General features: G+C 42.3%; 1 protein-coding gene and 1 long non-coding RNA gene across 2 annotated transcripts in view; one reads left to right on the top strand and one right to left on the bottom strand.

Moving 5' to 3' along the window:
* st8sia5 (ST8 alpha-N-acetyl-neuraminide alpha-2,8-sialyltransferase 5) overlaps positions 1 to 7,456 on the bottom strand; it is a 58,940-nt gene extending 51,484 nt beyond the window's left edge. The window contains exons 1-2 of the mRNA XM_048595213.1: positions 7,338 to 7,456; positions 1,767 to 2,477 (exon numbers count right to left, since the gene is read on the bottom strand). Of these exons, the coding sequence (XP_048451170.1) occupies positions 1,767 to 1,891 (125 nt within the window). The 5' untranslated portion in view covers positions 1,892 to 2,477; positions 7,338 to 7,456. The remainder of the gene's footprint in view (positions 1 to 1,766; positions 2,478 to 7,337) is intronic.
* A 5,135-nt stretch (positions 7,457 to 12,591) lies between these two features.
* Positions 12,592 to 15,736, top strand: part of LOC109928888 — an 11,348-nt gene continuing 8,203 nt past the window's right edge. The window contains exon 1 of the long non-coding RNA XR_007261785.1: positions 12,592 to 13,050. This is a non-coding gene — a long non-coding RNA (uncharacterized LOC109928888). The remainder of the gene's footprint in view (positions 13,051 to 15,736) is intronic.

Here is a 15,736-nt window from a genome sequence, read left to right on the forward strand (position 1 = left end):
CAAGCCCTCCACTATCATCGTCTTGGAGGTCTACTGACCATTAGCTCTGATGGACCAATGAACACTACGGGTGCTAGAGTAGTTCAAAGGCTATATACATTGCAAGTTCCCAACACACCAAAACTTAACTGCCATCTACAAGGCTAAACATGGGAATACATATGAATTAAGAGAAGTAGGCTAACTGCTCAAACCTATTTTACTATTCAACAGGATCATGGCTGATCTGAAGGCCCCATCTTTCCTATGTACACCGAACAACATTTCAATTAAATTCTCATCATGTGACCAGATAGGTGAAGCTGCAATGTTAAGTAGTTCAACATTATTTGGTGCAAAGTGGCTCCCACTACATTTTGGCAGCAACATGTACAATGTAAAGGACACACTGCAACAACTTACTGTCAGTTTACTACCACTGCAGCAACTTACTGCAACTATATTGTCTTTCCTTCACTATCACAGTGTCAAAGTCCTGAAACTTCCCTAACAGCACTATGGGTCTCCAGCACCAAGGACTGCAGCAAATTAAGATGGCAGCTTCCCACCACCTTCTCCTGGGCAACCAGGGATGGGCAATAAATGGTTGTCTGGTCAGTGATTCCCTCATCCCACGGATCTAATAAAAACAAAAGAACTTGCAAGGGTTACCCCGACACTGTACTATGAATGACAAAGTAGCCGTCTCACCTCAGTCACAAAGATGCACAAGTCCCACTCCAGAAACTGGAGCCCAAAATTTAGCTTGGCACTTTAGTGCAATACAAAGGCAGTGCTGCACTGTTGGAGGTGCCAACTTTCCAGGAGACATCTCAAATGGATGCAAAAGATTCGAAGACACTTTTAAAGAACAGGGGAAATCTCTGTTCTGACCAATGTTTATTCATCACCCAACAACACTAATTCAGACCGGCTGACCAATATCACACTTCTGTTTTTGAAACATTGCTGTGCACAATTTGGTTGCCCTGTTTCCAATATTACAACCGACTGTAATTACACATTCAAAAAGTACTAATTGGCTATAATTGATGGGATGCCCAATGTCATGAAAGACTTCACATTAAATACAAGTTCTCTCTTCCTTTCCCCATCCACTGCCCCCCTCAATTTTTTAATCACTGTAAAAAAGGACAGGCACAGTAATATCTTGGAAATATGATCATTTCCAAGTTCCAGTCCAACTCATGCACCATCTCAATTTGGATAGCTCAGCAAGACAATATCCTGAAATTCCCTACCCATTATCATCATGAGGGCTGTATCGTCACTGTTCAAGGTGAAAGACCACCACCTTTCCAATGGAGCTCATCATGAGAAATAAATACAATCTTGTCCACTTTAAAGATAAATGAAAGAAACTGACCCTCAACCAATATTTGTAGTCTGGATTTCTATGCATTGACCTTATTCTGAAAAATACACGCTTCTAAGCACTGAATAAGAAGCATCATTGGGCTTCACTATGACAATGATTACTGTGGAAGTACGCTGAAATTTTCTGGTTCACAGCATAGATGGAGATATTCCATGTATGAGAGGGAATGGAGGCATGGTCCATAAATGGAGTCTACTGCATCATGGAGATCCCAGCCCCCATGCAGTCATTTTACAAGAAAAAAATTATTGGGAGAAAAGTGGGCAATTCAGGTGAAATTATGAAACTCTGCCTAATTAGAAACTGCTGTGCCATCCAGTTCTTTAAATATGTAAACCACTAATTGTCAGTTATTAGAAGGCAAAACATCATTGACAAAAGTTCTTACCTTTTAATGTAGTTCTTGCCGTAGAGAATCTGCTGCAGCAAAGTGACTATTGCAAAAGAACAAATAAAGATGAAAAACAGAGTTCTGTTTCCCAACAGATCTCTCCCCGAGGGATCTGAATACATTGTCTCTCAGAGGAAGAGGGTCGTGGATGAGTACCGAAGTCTCTCTGGGCTTGTTTTAAGCCCTCTCCTGGGGAAATCTCCGACTTGCGGTAGGTATACCCAGTATATTTGCTAATCAACAGCAATTTTATCTACTGTACCAGTGAAGCCAAAGCGCCGCTCTGCGTTCAATTAAGTCCCATCAAATGCTCAACTGATTCTGACCGTTCACCCTTGAAATCTGTTGTCGCGGATGACTGAATCTTCTTAAAGCTGTGCAACCCCCAATTTTAAAGAAAAAAGTTCCTATTTTTGAAAATAAGAAAAAAATTGCAAAACAAAATATATTTTTGATGTTTCAACTGAACAAAGCAACACGAACTAACAGATTTAAAAGATGCAGAGATAAATGCTCCGGGTGTAAGGTTTTAATCGTAAACCTAATCGAGGGAGGCATTTCCAGGACAGAAAGCTGTCGCTCGCAAACATTGTTTTTCTCCCACTGATCGGCCGGTCTCCAGCAGCATGTCCAGGTGCCGCGCACACACAAGACTCTCGCTGCAGAATGACCTTCCAGCGGCTCCACAATTCAAGTCCTCTCTCCAGCCTGCAACAACATGCAAACAGGCTTCAATTACCTACCCCGCAAAATAAAACCATAAGCTGATATTAATACTTAAAAATAATCGTTTAAAAATGATAAGCCAGTCCACTCTTCAGTTGCAATCGAGTTAGTTTCTGTGTCTCATCTGCCCGTTTCACATTGCACTAGCTCTCCGGTTTGCTTCCCACTGCTTTTTCAATCTGCTCAGTCTCTCAGAATAATCAACAAGGTCACTAGCGCATCTTGTCAAGGACAAAAATTTTTAACCCCCCCCCCCCTAAAACATACGTCCAGCGATTCTACAAACACATACATTCCATTTGGGCCAACTATTTAATTGGTATACAAATTAACATATTTTAAATTTGTTTCCACGGTGCCTCTAAACATAACGGCGAGCGATTACAACGATCTTCAAAAAAATCCGAAATGCTGAAGTAACAAATTATTACAAAACACTATCATAGATTAAATTATGCAGCACTAAATCTGCATGAATATGCTACAGAGCATGAAAGTTTACAAATGGCTGTTGTTGGCGTTAGTATACGCCACATGAAATTCCATTTCTCGATCCTGCAATATTGTTAAGCTTTTGCAGATATCTGACGTCTCTCTACATGCCTGACTGAAAATAACGGCAAGGACAACAGGGCACTGGCATCGACAAAGGTTGGGAATAAACCATCACAAGAGGCTGTTCGGCCCCCATGTTTGTATTGGCTGTCAATGTTCCCTTTAAGCTCCGAGTGTCCACGCATGCCGATCAGCACTTCCCGGTTTCGGAAATTGCTGCCCCGTGCGGACTTCAAAAGGTCCTGGCAGACAAAGACAAAGTCTGAGGAAATGTTCGGCTATCCAACGAGCATTATGGCTTAGTACCGTGCTCCTGTCTTGTCCTGTACCCTTACGTATTACTTCTATTCAAATATTCATGTTATGCCCTTTTAAAATCCTCAATCTAATCTGTTTTACTTCTCTTTTAGGCAATGTATTCTAGAACCTAACTATTTGCTGTGTGGAAAAAGTTTTTTCTGCATCATATTTGCTCGTTTGCAAATCACTTTAAATCTTTGCCCTCTTAATTCAATCTTTTCACAAGCAGGGGCAATTTCTTCCTATCTACTCTATCCAGTCCCTCATGATTTGAAAATCTGCTGGGTCTCCTCTTAACCACCTTCTCTCCAAAGGGAACAGTACCATTGTCTCCAGTCTATCCTCATAACTGAAGTTTTTCATCTCTGGAACCATTTTTGTAAATCTGTGTTCACATCCTTCCTATTGTGTTACATATCTAGACACAATACTCTGGTGAGGTCTAATAGTGCCTTGTATAATGATATAATGAAAAGAAGCCATTCAGCCCATAAATCTGCACTGACTCTTTAAAAAAGCATCCCACCCAGACCCAGCTCTCCCATTCCTATAATCCCATGGCTAATCCACCAGCCTGAACTCTACAGGACAATTTAGCATGGCCAGTCCACCTAACCTGCAAATTTTTGCACTGTGGGAAGGAAACCAAAGCACCTAACAGAAATCCACACAAACACGGAGAACACAAAATTCCACACAGTCAGCAGAGGCTGGAATTGAACTTAGGTGCCTAGGGCTATGAGGCAGCAGTGCTAACCACTGAGCCACCATACCACCCTAGCTCAGCATAACCTTCTTTGTCTCGCACTCTTATGTCCCTGTTAATCAAGCCCAAAATACTTCAAGTATTATTTAGCAGTTCTCCACCTATCCTGCTACCTTCAATGATCTGTGCACATATGCATCCAAGTTCCTCTGCACCTGCATCCCCTTCAGTGTTGTGGCCCTCCTAATTTGTACTTGCTGCCTATGTTGTTCCTATCAAAATCCATCTTGAAGTTAATCTGCCACCTACTTGTCTATGTCCTTATTAAGGTCTTTACAATTTACAGTGCTTCAATTTTACACATCAGAACTAAATCATTAATATATACCAGGAAAAGCAAGGGATCCAATACTGATCCCTGGACATCTCCACTACAAGCCTTTCTCGAGCTCAAAAAATATATATTGACCATTACTCTATCTTTCCTATTATTCTGCCAACTTTGTATCGACACTGCTCCTTTTATTCCATGGCCTATAACGTTTCTACAAGTCTGTTGAGAGGCACTACATTTATTGCCTTCTGGAGGAGCATAGAGCAGACGAGGAGCTGGCACGAGAAGAAACATATACATCTTTGGATCATTGGAATCTCTTCTGGAGTAGAAGTGACCTGATAAGGAGGACAGGTCACACCTGAATTGGAAGGGGAGTAACATACTGGCAGCAAGATTTGCTAAAGCTGCTCATAATATTTAAACTAGTAAGAGGGGTGCAGGAAGGGGGAGGGGTGGTGAATGGTGATGGGGGAGGTACCAGAGAGGTAGTGAGAACAGGGATCAGTCTGTGTCTGGTGCAGTTGGGAAAAGGAGCAAGTGAAATACTCAAGGCAGGCAGGAGCAAAGCAGAGAACGTGGTAGGACTGATAAATTAAACTGCATTTATTTCAATGCAAGGGTCCTGACAGGTAAGGCAGATGAACTCAGGGCATGGTTGGGAACATGGGACTGGGATATCATAGCAATTAGAGATGTGGCTCAAGAATGGACAGGACTGGCAGCTTAATGTCCCCAGGTATAAATGCTATAGGAAGGATGGAAATTAGAGGGGGAGTGGTGTTTTTGATTAGGGAATAAGATTATGGCTATACTCGGAGGATAATCCAGGGAGTATGTCCAGGGAAGTTACTTGGGTGGAACTGAGAAATAAGAAAGGGATAATCACTTTTTTTTGGGATTGTACTATAGACCCTCCAATAGTCAGCAGTAAACGGAGATGCAAATTTGAGAGGAGATCCCAGTTATCTATAAGAATAATAGACCAGTAACGGTTGGGGATGTTAACTTCCCAAACAGATTGGGACTGCCATAGTGTTAAGGGTTTGGATGGAGGGGAATTTGTTAAGGGAGTACAAGAAAATTCTGATTCAGTATATGGATGTACCTACTAGAGAAGGAGCAATACTTGCCTACTATTGGGAAATAAGGCAGGGTAAGTAACTGAGGTGTCAGTGGGGGAAGCACTTTGGAGCAAATGATCATAATTCTATTAGTTTTAAAATAGTTATGGACAGACTTGATCTAAAAGTTAAAGTGCTAAATTGGAGGAAGGTCAATTTTGACACTATTAGACAAGAGCTTTCAAAAGTTGATTGGATGCAGATATTTGCAGGTAAAGGGAGAGTTAAGTGGGAAGCCCTCAAAAAAAAGTGTCCAGAGACAGTATGTTCCTGTTAGGGTGAAGGGCAAGGCAGATAGATGATGAGAATGTTGGATAACTACAGAAATTGAAGTTTTGGTCAAGAAAAAGGAGGAAGGTGAACCTCAGAATATGAGTTCCCTGATTGGGGCTGTTAATCTTGTCCAATCAGGGAGCCCTTGTTGACAGATATAAATAGGAGTGTCAAAGATTCTATTCACTAAGAGGTGGCTCTGAGGAAGTTGGATCAGTGTCAAGGACTTTCCATGTGTGGAAGTCTGATGAGTGGTGTGCCAAGGATTGGTGAGGGGAGGCGATGGCCTAGTGGTATTACTGCTGGACTGTTAATCCAGAGACCCAGCTAATGTTCAGGGGGCTGGGTTCGAATCTTGCCATGGCAGATGGTGGAATTTGACATCAATAAATATCTGGAATTAACAGTCTAATGATGCCCATGAGTCCCTGTCAATGGTTGGGGAAAACCCATCTGGTTCACTGATATCCTTTAGGGAAGGAAACTGCCATCCTTACCTGGTCTGGCCTACACATGACTCCAGACCCACAGCAATGTGGTTGACTCCAAACTGCCCTCAGGACATTAAATGCTGCCTATCCAATGATGCCCTTGTCCCGTGAATGACTAAAAGAGCACCTCCACTGAGTTTAGGGAAGACGAGAGATTGCCAGTATCCCTGCAATTTCCACTTCCATTTTCTTCAGTATCCTTGGGTGCATCTCATCTGGTCATAATGCCCTGTTAACTTTAAATATTGATAGACAATACAACATTTTTGAACTAACTACAGAGGGTGGTATCCCATCACTAAGTCACACTTCATAGTCAGATGTACAGCACAGAAACAGACCCTTCAGGCCACACATCTATGCTGATTAGATATCCTAAATTAATCTAGTTCCATTTGCCAGCATTTGGCCCATATCTCTACAAACTTCTTACTCATCTACCCATCCAGACGGCTTTTAAATTTTGTAATTGTACCCACCTCCACCACCTCCTCTGGCAGCTCACTCCATACATCACCACCCTCTGCATGAAAAAAAGTGCCCCTTAGGTCCCTTTTAAACTTTACTCTCTCAGCTTAAACTAGAGGTCATAGGTTTCAGACTCCTCAACCCCAGGTAAAAGGCCTTGTCTATTTACCCTATCCATGCCCCTCATGATTTTATAAACCTCTATAAAGGTCACCCATCAGCCTCTGACTCTCCAGGCAAAATAGCCCCAGCCTATTCACCTTCCCCTATAGCTCAAACCCTCCAACCCTGGCAACATTCTTGTGAATCTTTTCTGAACCCTTTCAAGTTTCACAACATCCTTTCTATAGCAGAGAGCCCAGAATTGCACACAGTATTTTAAAAGTGGCCTAACCAATGTCCTGTACAGCCACAACACAGCTTCCCATTCCTATACACAATGCACTGACTAATAAAGGCAAGCATACCAAATACCCTCTTCACTATCCAATCTACCTGCAACTCTACTTTCAAAGAACTATGAACCTATACACCAAGTTCTTTGTTCAGCAACACTCCCCAGGACCTTACCATTAAGTGTATAAGTCCCACCTGATTTGCCTTTCAAAAAGATAGCACCTCATCTGCCACTCCTCAGCTCATTGAGCACTAGACAACTAAATTGGAAGTGGCAGTCAAAGCCAGCACCAGCAGAAAGTCCTTGAGACCAATCCAGCTTCCTTAGAGTGAATAGAATCTTTGACACTCCTATTTATATCTGTCAACAAGGAGTCCCTGATTGGACAAGATTAACAGTCCTGATCAGGGAACTCATATTCTATGAGGTTCACCTGGCTGACCTTGTTCCAATCACTACAAATTTCTCCTTATCAATTTTGTACCCATTCCAGTGACAGTTTCCACCACCAGCCCCATAGCCTAGGTAACATCTACCTACTTGCTAAGACAAATGTAAATTATTCATTTAATTCCTCAATCATGCCTTTTGCTTCTATGTATAAATCCACATTTTGGGCCTTAATCAGCCCCAACTCCTCCTTTTACTACTGATGTCTTTTGGATTTCCCTACATGTTGGCCACTATTTTTTCTCATAATCCCTCTTCAGGGTCATAGGGATTGACAGCAGAGAAAAGGGCTTCTCGGCCCATCACATCTGTGCTAGTCAAAAACAATCATCTAACTATTCTAATCCCATTTTCTACCACTTGACCCACAGCCTTTAGTATCACAAATGTACATCTGAATATTTTTTAAATATTATGAGGGTTTCTGTCTCTAAAATCCTGCAGTCAGTGAATTCTAGATTCCCACCACCCTCTGGGTGAAAAGATTTTTCCTTACATCTCCTCTAAACCTTCTGCCTCTTGCCTTACTTAAATCTATGCCCCTGATACTTGATCCCTCCATCAAGGGGAAAAGTTTCTTTCTGTCTACCCTATCTATGCAGTGTGGTGACCTTCAGGCTAAACAACCTTCATTTGTCTCTCTGTTAAGAAAGAGGAGTGTTATGGTCTAGGACTATGGCGACTTTACCTCTCTATGGCCCTCATAATTTTATACATCTCAATCATTTTTCTTTCATTTGCAAATGCACTGATCAACCCACCCACATTCAAGTCTAAATCATTTATATTTATCACAAACAGCAAGGATCCCAACACTATACAGGCAACCCAACTGGACATAGACTTCCAGTCAGGAAAAAACCCTCAACCATTATCCTCTGCTTCCCGCCATGGATCCAATCTGCCAAATTTCCTTGGATCTCATGGGTTCTTACCTTTGCTATCAGTCTCCCATGTGAAACCTTATCAAAAACCTTTCTGAAGTCCAAGTAGACTACATCAAAAACTTGTCCTCATCTACATACCTGGTCATCTCTTTGAAAAATTCAATTAAGTTGGTCAGACATGACCTCCCCTTAACAAAACCATGCTGACTGTTCTTGATTAATCCCTGTCTCTCCAAGTGAAGATTAATTATGTTTGTCAGAATTGCTTCCAATAGTTTCACGATAACCAAGGTTATATGACTGTAGTGTTCTGGTTTATACATAGAAGAATCATGGAATCACTACAATGTGGAAAGAGACCTTTTGGCCCATCACATCCTAGCCTTGCTCCCTTCTGGAATAACAGCATAATATTGGTTGTCCTGCAGCCAGAGAAGAATTGAAAAATTTTGCAAGCGCCCCATTTCCACTCTTGCCTCACTAAACAACCCGGGATACATTTCATCTGGTCTAGATTTATCTACTTTTAAGCCTGCCAGACCACGCAGAACCTCCTCTACTATGTTTTTCCACCTCTTCATTGATCATTCTATATTCCTTCTGGATATCAATTGTATTTTCTATCTTACACCTGTCAGAAGCACACATTTTCTTCTTTGTTTTAATTTTAATCTTCTTTTTCATCCAGGGAACATTGAATTTGTTTGTTCCCCTTTTCCCTTTTGAGGGAATATACACTGATCGTAATTGAATTGTTTCCTCTATGAAGGTCTATTGTTCAGCTTTAAAAATTAAGAAAAAAAAGACCAATGGTGTAAAAGGTGAAATCGAATTATTTTGTTTGTTCATGGAATGTGCATATCATCAGCGCCTATTGCCTATCACTCTACTTCCTTTCCAGTAGTATATTATCTATAGAGTACAATAAGCAATGTAGTTGCGCCCTTGTTCCTTAGGTCTAGCCAATCTAATTCTTGAACCCACTGAGACGTCCTCTTTCTCCAGCACTACTCTCTCTAAACCAGCGCAACCAACATCGCTGCCCTCTTTCCTTCCCTAATAACATATGAGGAAATGGATTTGGAAGCAGCTGTCGGAGGAACCTTGGTAAATTGTTGCAGTACATCTTGTCAATCTTGCACGCTGCTGTCACTGTGTGTCGGTGGGGGAGGGTGTGGAAGTCTGTAGATGTGGTGCCAGTCAAGCGGACAGCTTTGTCCTGGATGGTGTCAAGCTTCTTTGGTGTTGTTGGACCTGTAGTCTTCCAGACCAGTGGGGACTATTCTGACATACTCCTGACTTTGTATTGTAGTGTGGGCCGCTGGTGTACTAGATGACACGTCTGGCTATGGATCAGAAGATTGTACATTCAATTTCTACCTAGCTCAACTGAGTTTTACATGGATAGGAAAGGTTTAGAAGGATGTGCGCCAAGTGCAAGGAAATGGGGTTAATGTGGATGGACATTTTGGTTGGCATGAACCTGTTTGGGCCAAAGGATCTGTGCTGTAGGACTCTATGACTGGGCTTGTATTCACTGGAATTTAGAAGAATAAGGGGGGCATCTCAGAGAAAAATATAAAGTCCTGATGGGACTGGACAGGCTAGATGCAGGAAGGATGTTCTTGATGTTGGGGAAATCCAGAACCAGGGGTCACAGTCTAAGAATAAGGGGTAAGCCATTCAGGACTGAGATGAGGCAGAATTTCTTCACTCAGAGAGTTGTGAACTTGTGGAATTCCCTCCTACAGGAAGCCATTGGGGTCATTTCATCAGATATATTCAAGAGGGAGTTGGACGTGACCCCAGCAGCTAAAGGGATCAAGGGGTATGGAGAAAAAGCAGGAATGGGATATTGAGATTGCATGATCAGCCATGATCATATTGAATGATGATGCAGGCTCAAAGGGCCTATTTTCTATGTTTCTAACTGAAAGCAGACAGGGAAAGTTATTAAAGGTCTTATAGAGATCTACAGCACAGACAAAGCTCCATCATGTCAAAGGCAACCATCTAAATATTCTAATCCTATTTTCCAGCACTGCACCCAAAGGCTTCAATGCCTTGACATCGCAAAAACACATTACTTCTTAAATGTTATGAGGATTTCTGCCTGTACCACCCTTAACAGGCAGTGAGTTCTAGATTCCCACCACTCTCTGGGTGAAAAGTTTTTACTCACATCTCTTCTAAATCTATGCCCCCGGTCATTAATCCTTACATCAAGGGTAAAGTTGCTTCCTGTCTATCACATCTATGCCCTTATAATTTCATACATCATCTGGAGGAAAGGAGCAGTCAATGTTTCTGGTATTACCCTTCTTCAGGACTGGATGTGGGGGGTAGGGAGAGCTGCAGATAAAGGGAGGGGTGGAGGCGGAATGGTGGTGATTGGTGGACATTGCTGGTAGGTACAACCTGGTTGGTCGATGGGAGGGATGAATCTGGTTGGTGGCTGGCGGGGAGGGTCAGAAAGTGGAATGGAAGGGAGGAGGTGGGGCTGGAAGGGAAGCTGGGAGATGGTTGGGAAGGTTATTTGAAATTGGAAAACTCAATGTTGAGTCCTCCAGGATGTCAGGTGCCCAGGCAGAAGATAAGGTGTTGTTCTTCAAATTTGCATTGCAAATAGCTGTGACACTGGAGAAGGCTGAGGACAGTCATGTCGGAGGGGGTGTGGGGTGGGGAGTTGAGATAGGCAGTGACCGGGAGATTAGGTTGACCATTATGGGCCAGGCGGAGATGCTCAGCGAAACAGTCACCTAGTCTACGATTGGTCTCACCAATGTAGAGAAGACCACATTGGGAGCACAGGATGCAATGTATCGTCCTCAAATACTTTCGCCAACTCCAATTAGACCCCACCACCCAGAATATTTTCTACTCCCCTCCCCTCTCTGACTTCCACAAGGGCCATTCCCTTCGCCACTCCTTAGTTTGCACCACACTCCCCACCAACTACTCCAACCCACCCAGTATCTTCACTGTAACCGTAAAAGATGCAACACCTGCCCACATACCACCTCCCTCACCTCCATTCAGGGCTCTAAACAGCATTTCCAAGTGAGACAGAGTTTAACCTGCATCTCCTCCAATCTAATCTATTACATCCAGTGCTCCTGATGTGCTCTTCTCTACACTGGTGAGAAGAAACGTAGACTAGGTGACCATTTCGCTGAGCATTTCCGCCTGGCCTGTAACAGCCAACCTAACCTCCCGGTTACTTCCTATTTCAACTCCCTGTCTGACATGTCTGTCCTCGGCCTCCTCCAGTCGTAGCGACTCGGAACGCAAATTTGAAAAACACCTTATCTTCCACCTGGACACCTTCAAGCCCAGAAGACTCAACATTGAGTTCTTCAATTTCAAATAACCTTCTCAACCATCTCCCGCTTCCCCTTCCAGCCACCAACCAGATTCATCCCTGACATTGACCAACCAGTTCATACCTACCACCAGTGTCCATCTATCACCACCATTCTGCCTCCACCCCTCCCCCTACCCCCCACATCGAGTCCTGAAGAAGGGTAATACCCAAAACGTTAACTGCTGTTTTCCTCCAGATATTGCCTGGCCTGCTGTGTTCTTCCAGCCTCCTGTTTGTCTACCTTGGATTCTAGCATCTGCAGTTCTTTTTTGTCTTTAACATAATTTCATACCTCAGTTATGTCCCCTCTCAATCTTCTCTGCTGCAAGGAAAACAATCTCGGTCTGTACAATCTATCTTCATGGCTGAAACTCACCAGCCCAGACAGCATCCCAGTAAACTATTCTTAGTTGTAAATTTTAGTGCAAAACATATTCTGAAATTTTATGACATCTGATACTGAAAGGTGTATTCACAAGAATCAATTATGTGGGCGAAAGCAAAATACCGCAGACCCTGGAAACCTGAAATAAAAACAAAAAGCGCTAGGGGGAAACAAAACACTACATCGAAGTCTGCAGAATCCTCTTCTTACTGATGAAATGAATGATTCTGGCCGAGCGGATGGTTTGACCTATTGTTTCTGTGCGAACGCAGAAACTACAGTGAACTCTGGCGGGCACGGTGTGAAACTTCGGGCCGTCGGCGCGCGCGGGGACAGTCAGGGGCCGGGCAGTTGGCGCGCAGGCGCGTTCCTTGTCTCTCTCCTTTTCCTGCTCCATGTTGGTGGCCGACATTGTTGTAAGTCTGGTAACTACAATCCACCGGCATCTGCAAACATGTTGGGACATTATCTGTCGGTCTCCACGGGAGCAGAGAATGCAGATACTGTTGATATCTGTATTTCAACTTTATTCCAGATACAGCCGACGGAATTCGAGAAACAGGTGCCGTTTTCATTTTCCACATACGTGGTAGTGTTGGAAGGGGTTCCATAAACCATCGGTTGGTGTAGTGCGAGTTATTTCTAACGGAATTGCCTCAGAAAGCAAGTCTTCAGACACAGCTTGAAGTTTCGAACAGTCCGGGAGTTCGAGAAAGATCATCGAGTTCTCTTTCTGTTTACGAACACGTGCTATTCTTATCTGCCTTAAAGTTTTCATCCCGGCGGTTTACAGTCTGTTCTGAAGCTTGGTTCAAATTCAGGTAACGCTGCCAACATCCTTATCCCAAACGATCATTGCTCATCCGGCAACCCCGACGAAAAAACACAACACAAAACACATTCAAAAATGTAGTTAAGAGACAATTTATTGAAAGAACTTTGCGAAGAATGCATTACATTTCTCCAGCGATAGGCTTAATAATCACTCAATCTTGTGAATTATCACTGTTTAATTTCTCTGTCAACTAACTCTTTCCAACCTTTCTCTTTAAACTGCTGAAGATGCTTAATCTTTGTTTCCAGCTCTGGTGTCCTGAATACTTCATTCTAATTCTTACAGCCTTGAGACTTGTACATACTAAACTACTGCCCTTCCGCTAGAATGACTTCTTTTTCTGAACTCAACCATGTATTTCTGTGTGCTAAAGCTCAACTTTGTAAACAGTCAGCATGAGCTCCCCAGGTAATTGATCCAGTTACTTAAGTCATATCCTTTCCTGGAAAAGCGGTCTTGAGATCATTGCCCAAAACGACTTCAGTCTTTAAGGATAGAGAACTGTCACAACTGTTACATTCACAAAACTGAAAAATAACGTCTATTTTTCCTCCACTTTCAAATCCATAGGTCCTACATCACACCCTCTTTCTCCTCTCTGCAGTAATTCTATCCCCCTCTCCCTACCCCCCCCCCCACCTCTCCCTCTTTCTCCCCCTCCCATTAGACCATAAGAAATAGGCACAGTAGGCGGCGGTCTGAGTCTGCTTCACCATTCCATAAGATTGTGGCTGGTCCAACATTCGTCACGTCCATTTTCTGTGTTTTCCCTGTAACCCTTTATTCCCCTCTTGATCAAGAATCTATCCGAGCCTTAAATACCTGCAAGAACTTTACTACCACAGCTCTCTGTGGCAAGGAATTCCAAAGATACCCAATCTGTCGAGAGAAGAAATTCATCTTCTTTGAGGCATTTTCATTTTCTATCAAAATTTCCTGTTTGTGAACTGTTGTTTTACTGACAGTAATATACTATTCATGCAAATATATTACTAATATATTTACATGAAACATTGATTTTCATAACAATCGTTTTCTACATGAGTCCACTTCAATCATAGCATTTGTTTTAATGTTTTTTTCTTGACAAAGGTGCTATAATATTATGTTTTTCTCTTAGATTGTGTGGTTATAGCATTAAAATCCAATAAAACAAGTCTCAGATTCTCATCTCATCTGTACAGGAAAACTCGTGGACTGTATAAATCATTCTCTGTGGAATTGTTGGATATGTAGATTTCTGGTTATTAGTGGCATACTTGGTTATAGGGTGAGTAGAGAGCATCGAAGTGTTTGATCAGCTACAATCGTTCCGAATGGTGGGGCAGGCTTGACAGTCTGAAGGTCTGTTCCTGTTCGTGTGTTCCTAAAGCAGCCTTCTTGATTGGTGCCCCATCTAATACTTCTATATTAACTCCCACCACCAATGCACAGTGGTAGCTATCTACAAAATTCACTGCTACAACATAAAAGGTCATGCGACCGCAAATCGACAAGACCTACCATCTGGAAGGACAAAGGTAGTAAATATATGGAACCTATCATGTGGGCGAATTATACTGGCAAGGAATGACTTAAACTGTGGATTTAAAAGGGTAACAACATGAGAGTAAACTAACTAAGAATATATTATTAGAGCTTTTACGAATCTATAAAAGTAATATTGAACCCTTAGAAACAAAGAAAGGAGAAATCATGTGGTATAAAGAAATGTCAGAGACATTTACCAAATGTTTGGTCTGTCTTCACAGGGGAAGACAAATTGCATCCTATTGTATTGTCTTCACTGGACAAATCTTTTCAGTCAGTCAACAAGCTGAAGAGGATGACAGCACTGAAACACCACCCCTTTGAATTTCACCAATGAAAGAACTATCAAGAGCTTCCCAACTCATGGAAGACAAATGGAAATCTTTATTGAGTAAGCCCCAAACAGAGAACGAAGTGTCAAACTGAACAGGGTAATCTCTGAGGGTGTTAGTTACTGCAGGTAAATCGACTGGGTAAAGAAAAAGAAAACTGTTCGGTGCCTTGGGACAAATCTTCAAGATCCTGGCTCTTATCCCCTTAACTTGAAGAGGACCTGGCTATTAAAGATACTGCCTAAAATTCAAAACCAAAATCACTGTGACTTCAATTATTGCATTTCTATACACAGAAGGTACTTGTGTCTGTAGTTGCTGAGAGAAAGTGGGTCTTTGACTTTCAAAATCCAAAAAATAAAGGTCTTCTTCCAATCCGCTGCCACAACACAATAGCATGCGTCTATTTAAGATTGATTGGAACATTTTCCATATATTGCAAAATCCCTCTTGAAAAAGGCAATGTGCCAGCTCAGATTTTGGCTGATTTAAGATGAGAGGTTTTGAGAACAAGGTTCTGGAACAATCAGAGTACGATCATGGTTTGCATTCCCACCTGTTTCTGAAACTTGGAAAACCTGCAACAGGCATCTCAGTACCATTGGCAGTATCTTTGAAAGAACTTCGAAATCCAGTGGCTTTAAAGGCGGTGTAACAGTAAGGTCTTCCTTCAAGCCAACGTCAAAGCATGAATCACACAAAGCCGCCACTTTGTGAAGAGCTTTAAAGGTGTCCTCAAAACATTCCTGAAGAGGTCAGACATCTCCACCAACTGTAGACCCATCAAAAAAACTAATATTGAAACCTTAG

Source organism: Rhincodon typus, chromosome 1 (assembly GCF_021869965.1).
Source record: "Rhincodon typus isolate 14 chromosome 1, sRhiTyp1.1, whole genome shotgun sequence".
NCBI classification, from domain to species: Eukaryota; Metazoa; Chordata; class Chondrichthyes; order Orectolobiformes; family Rhincodontidae; genus Rhincodon; species Rhincodon typus.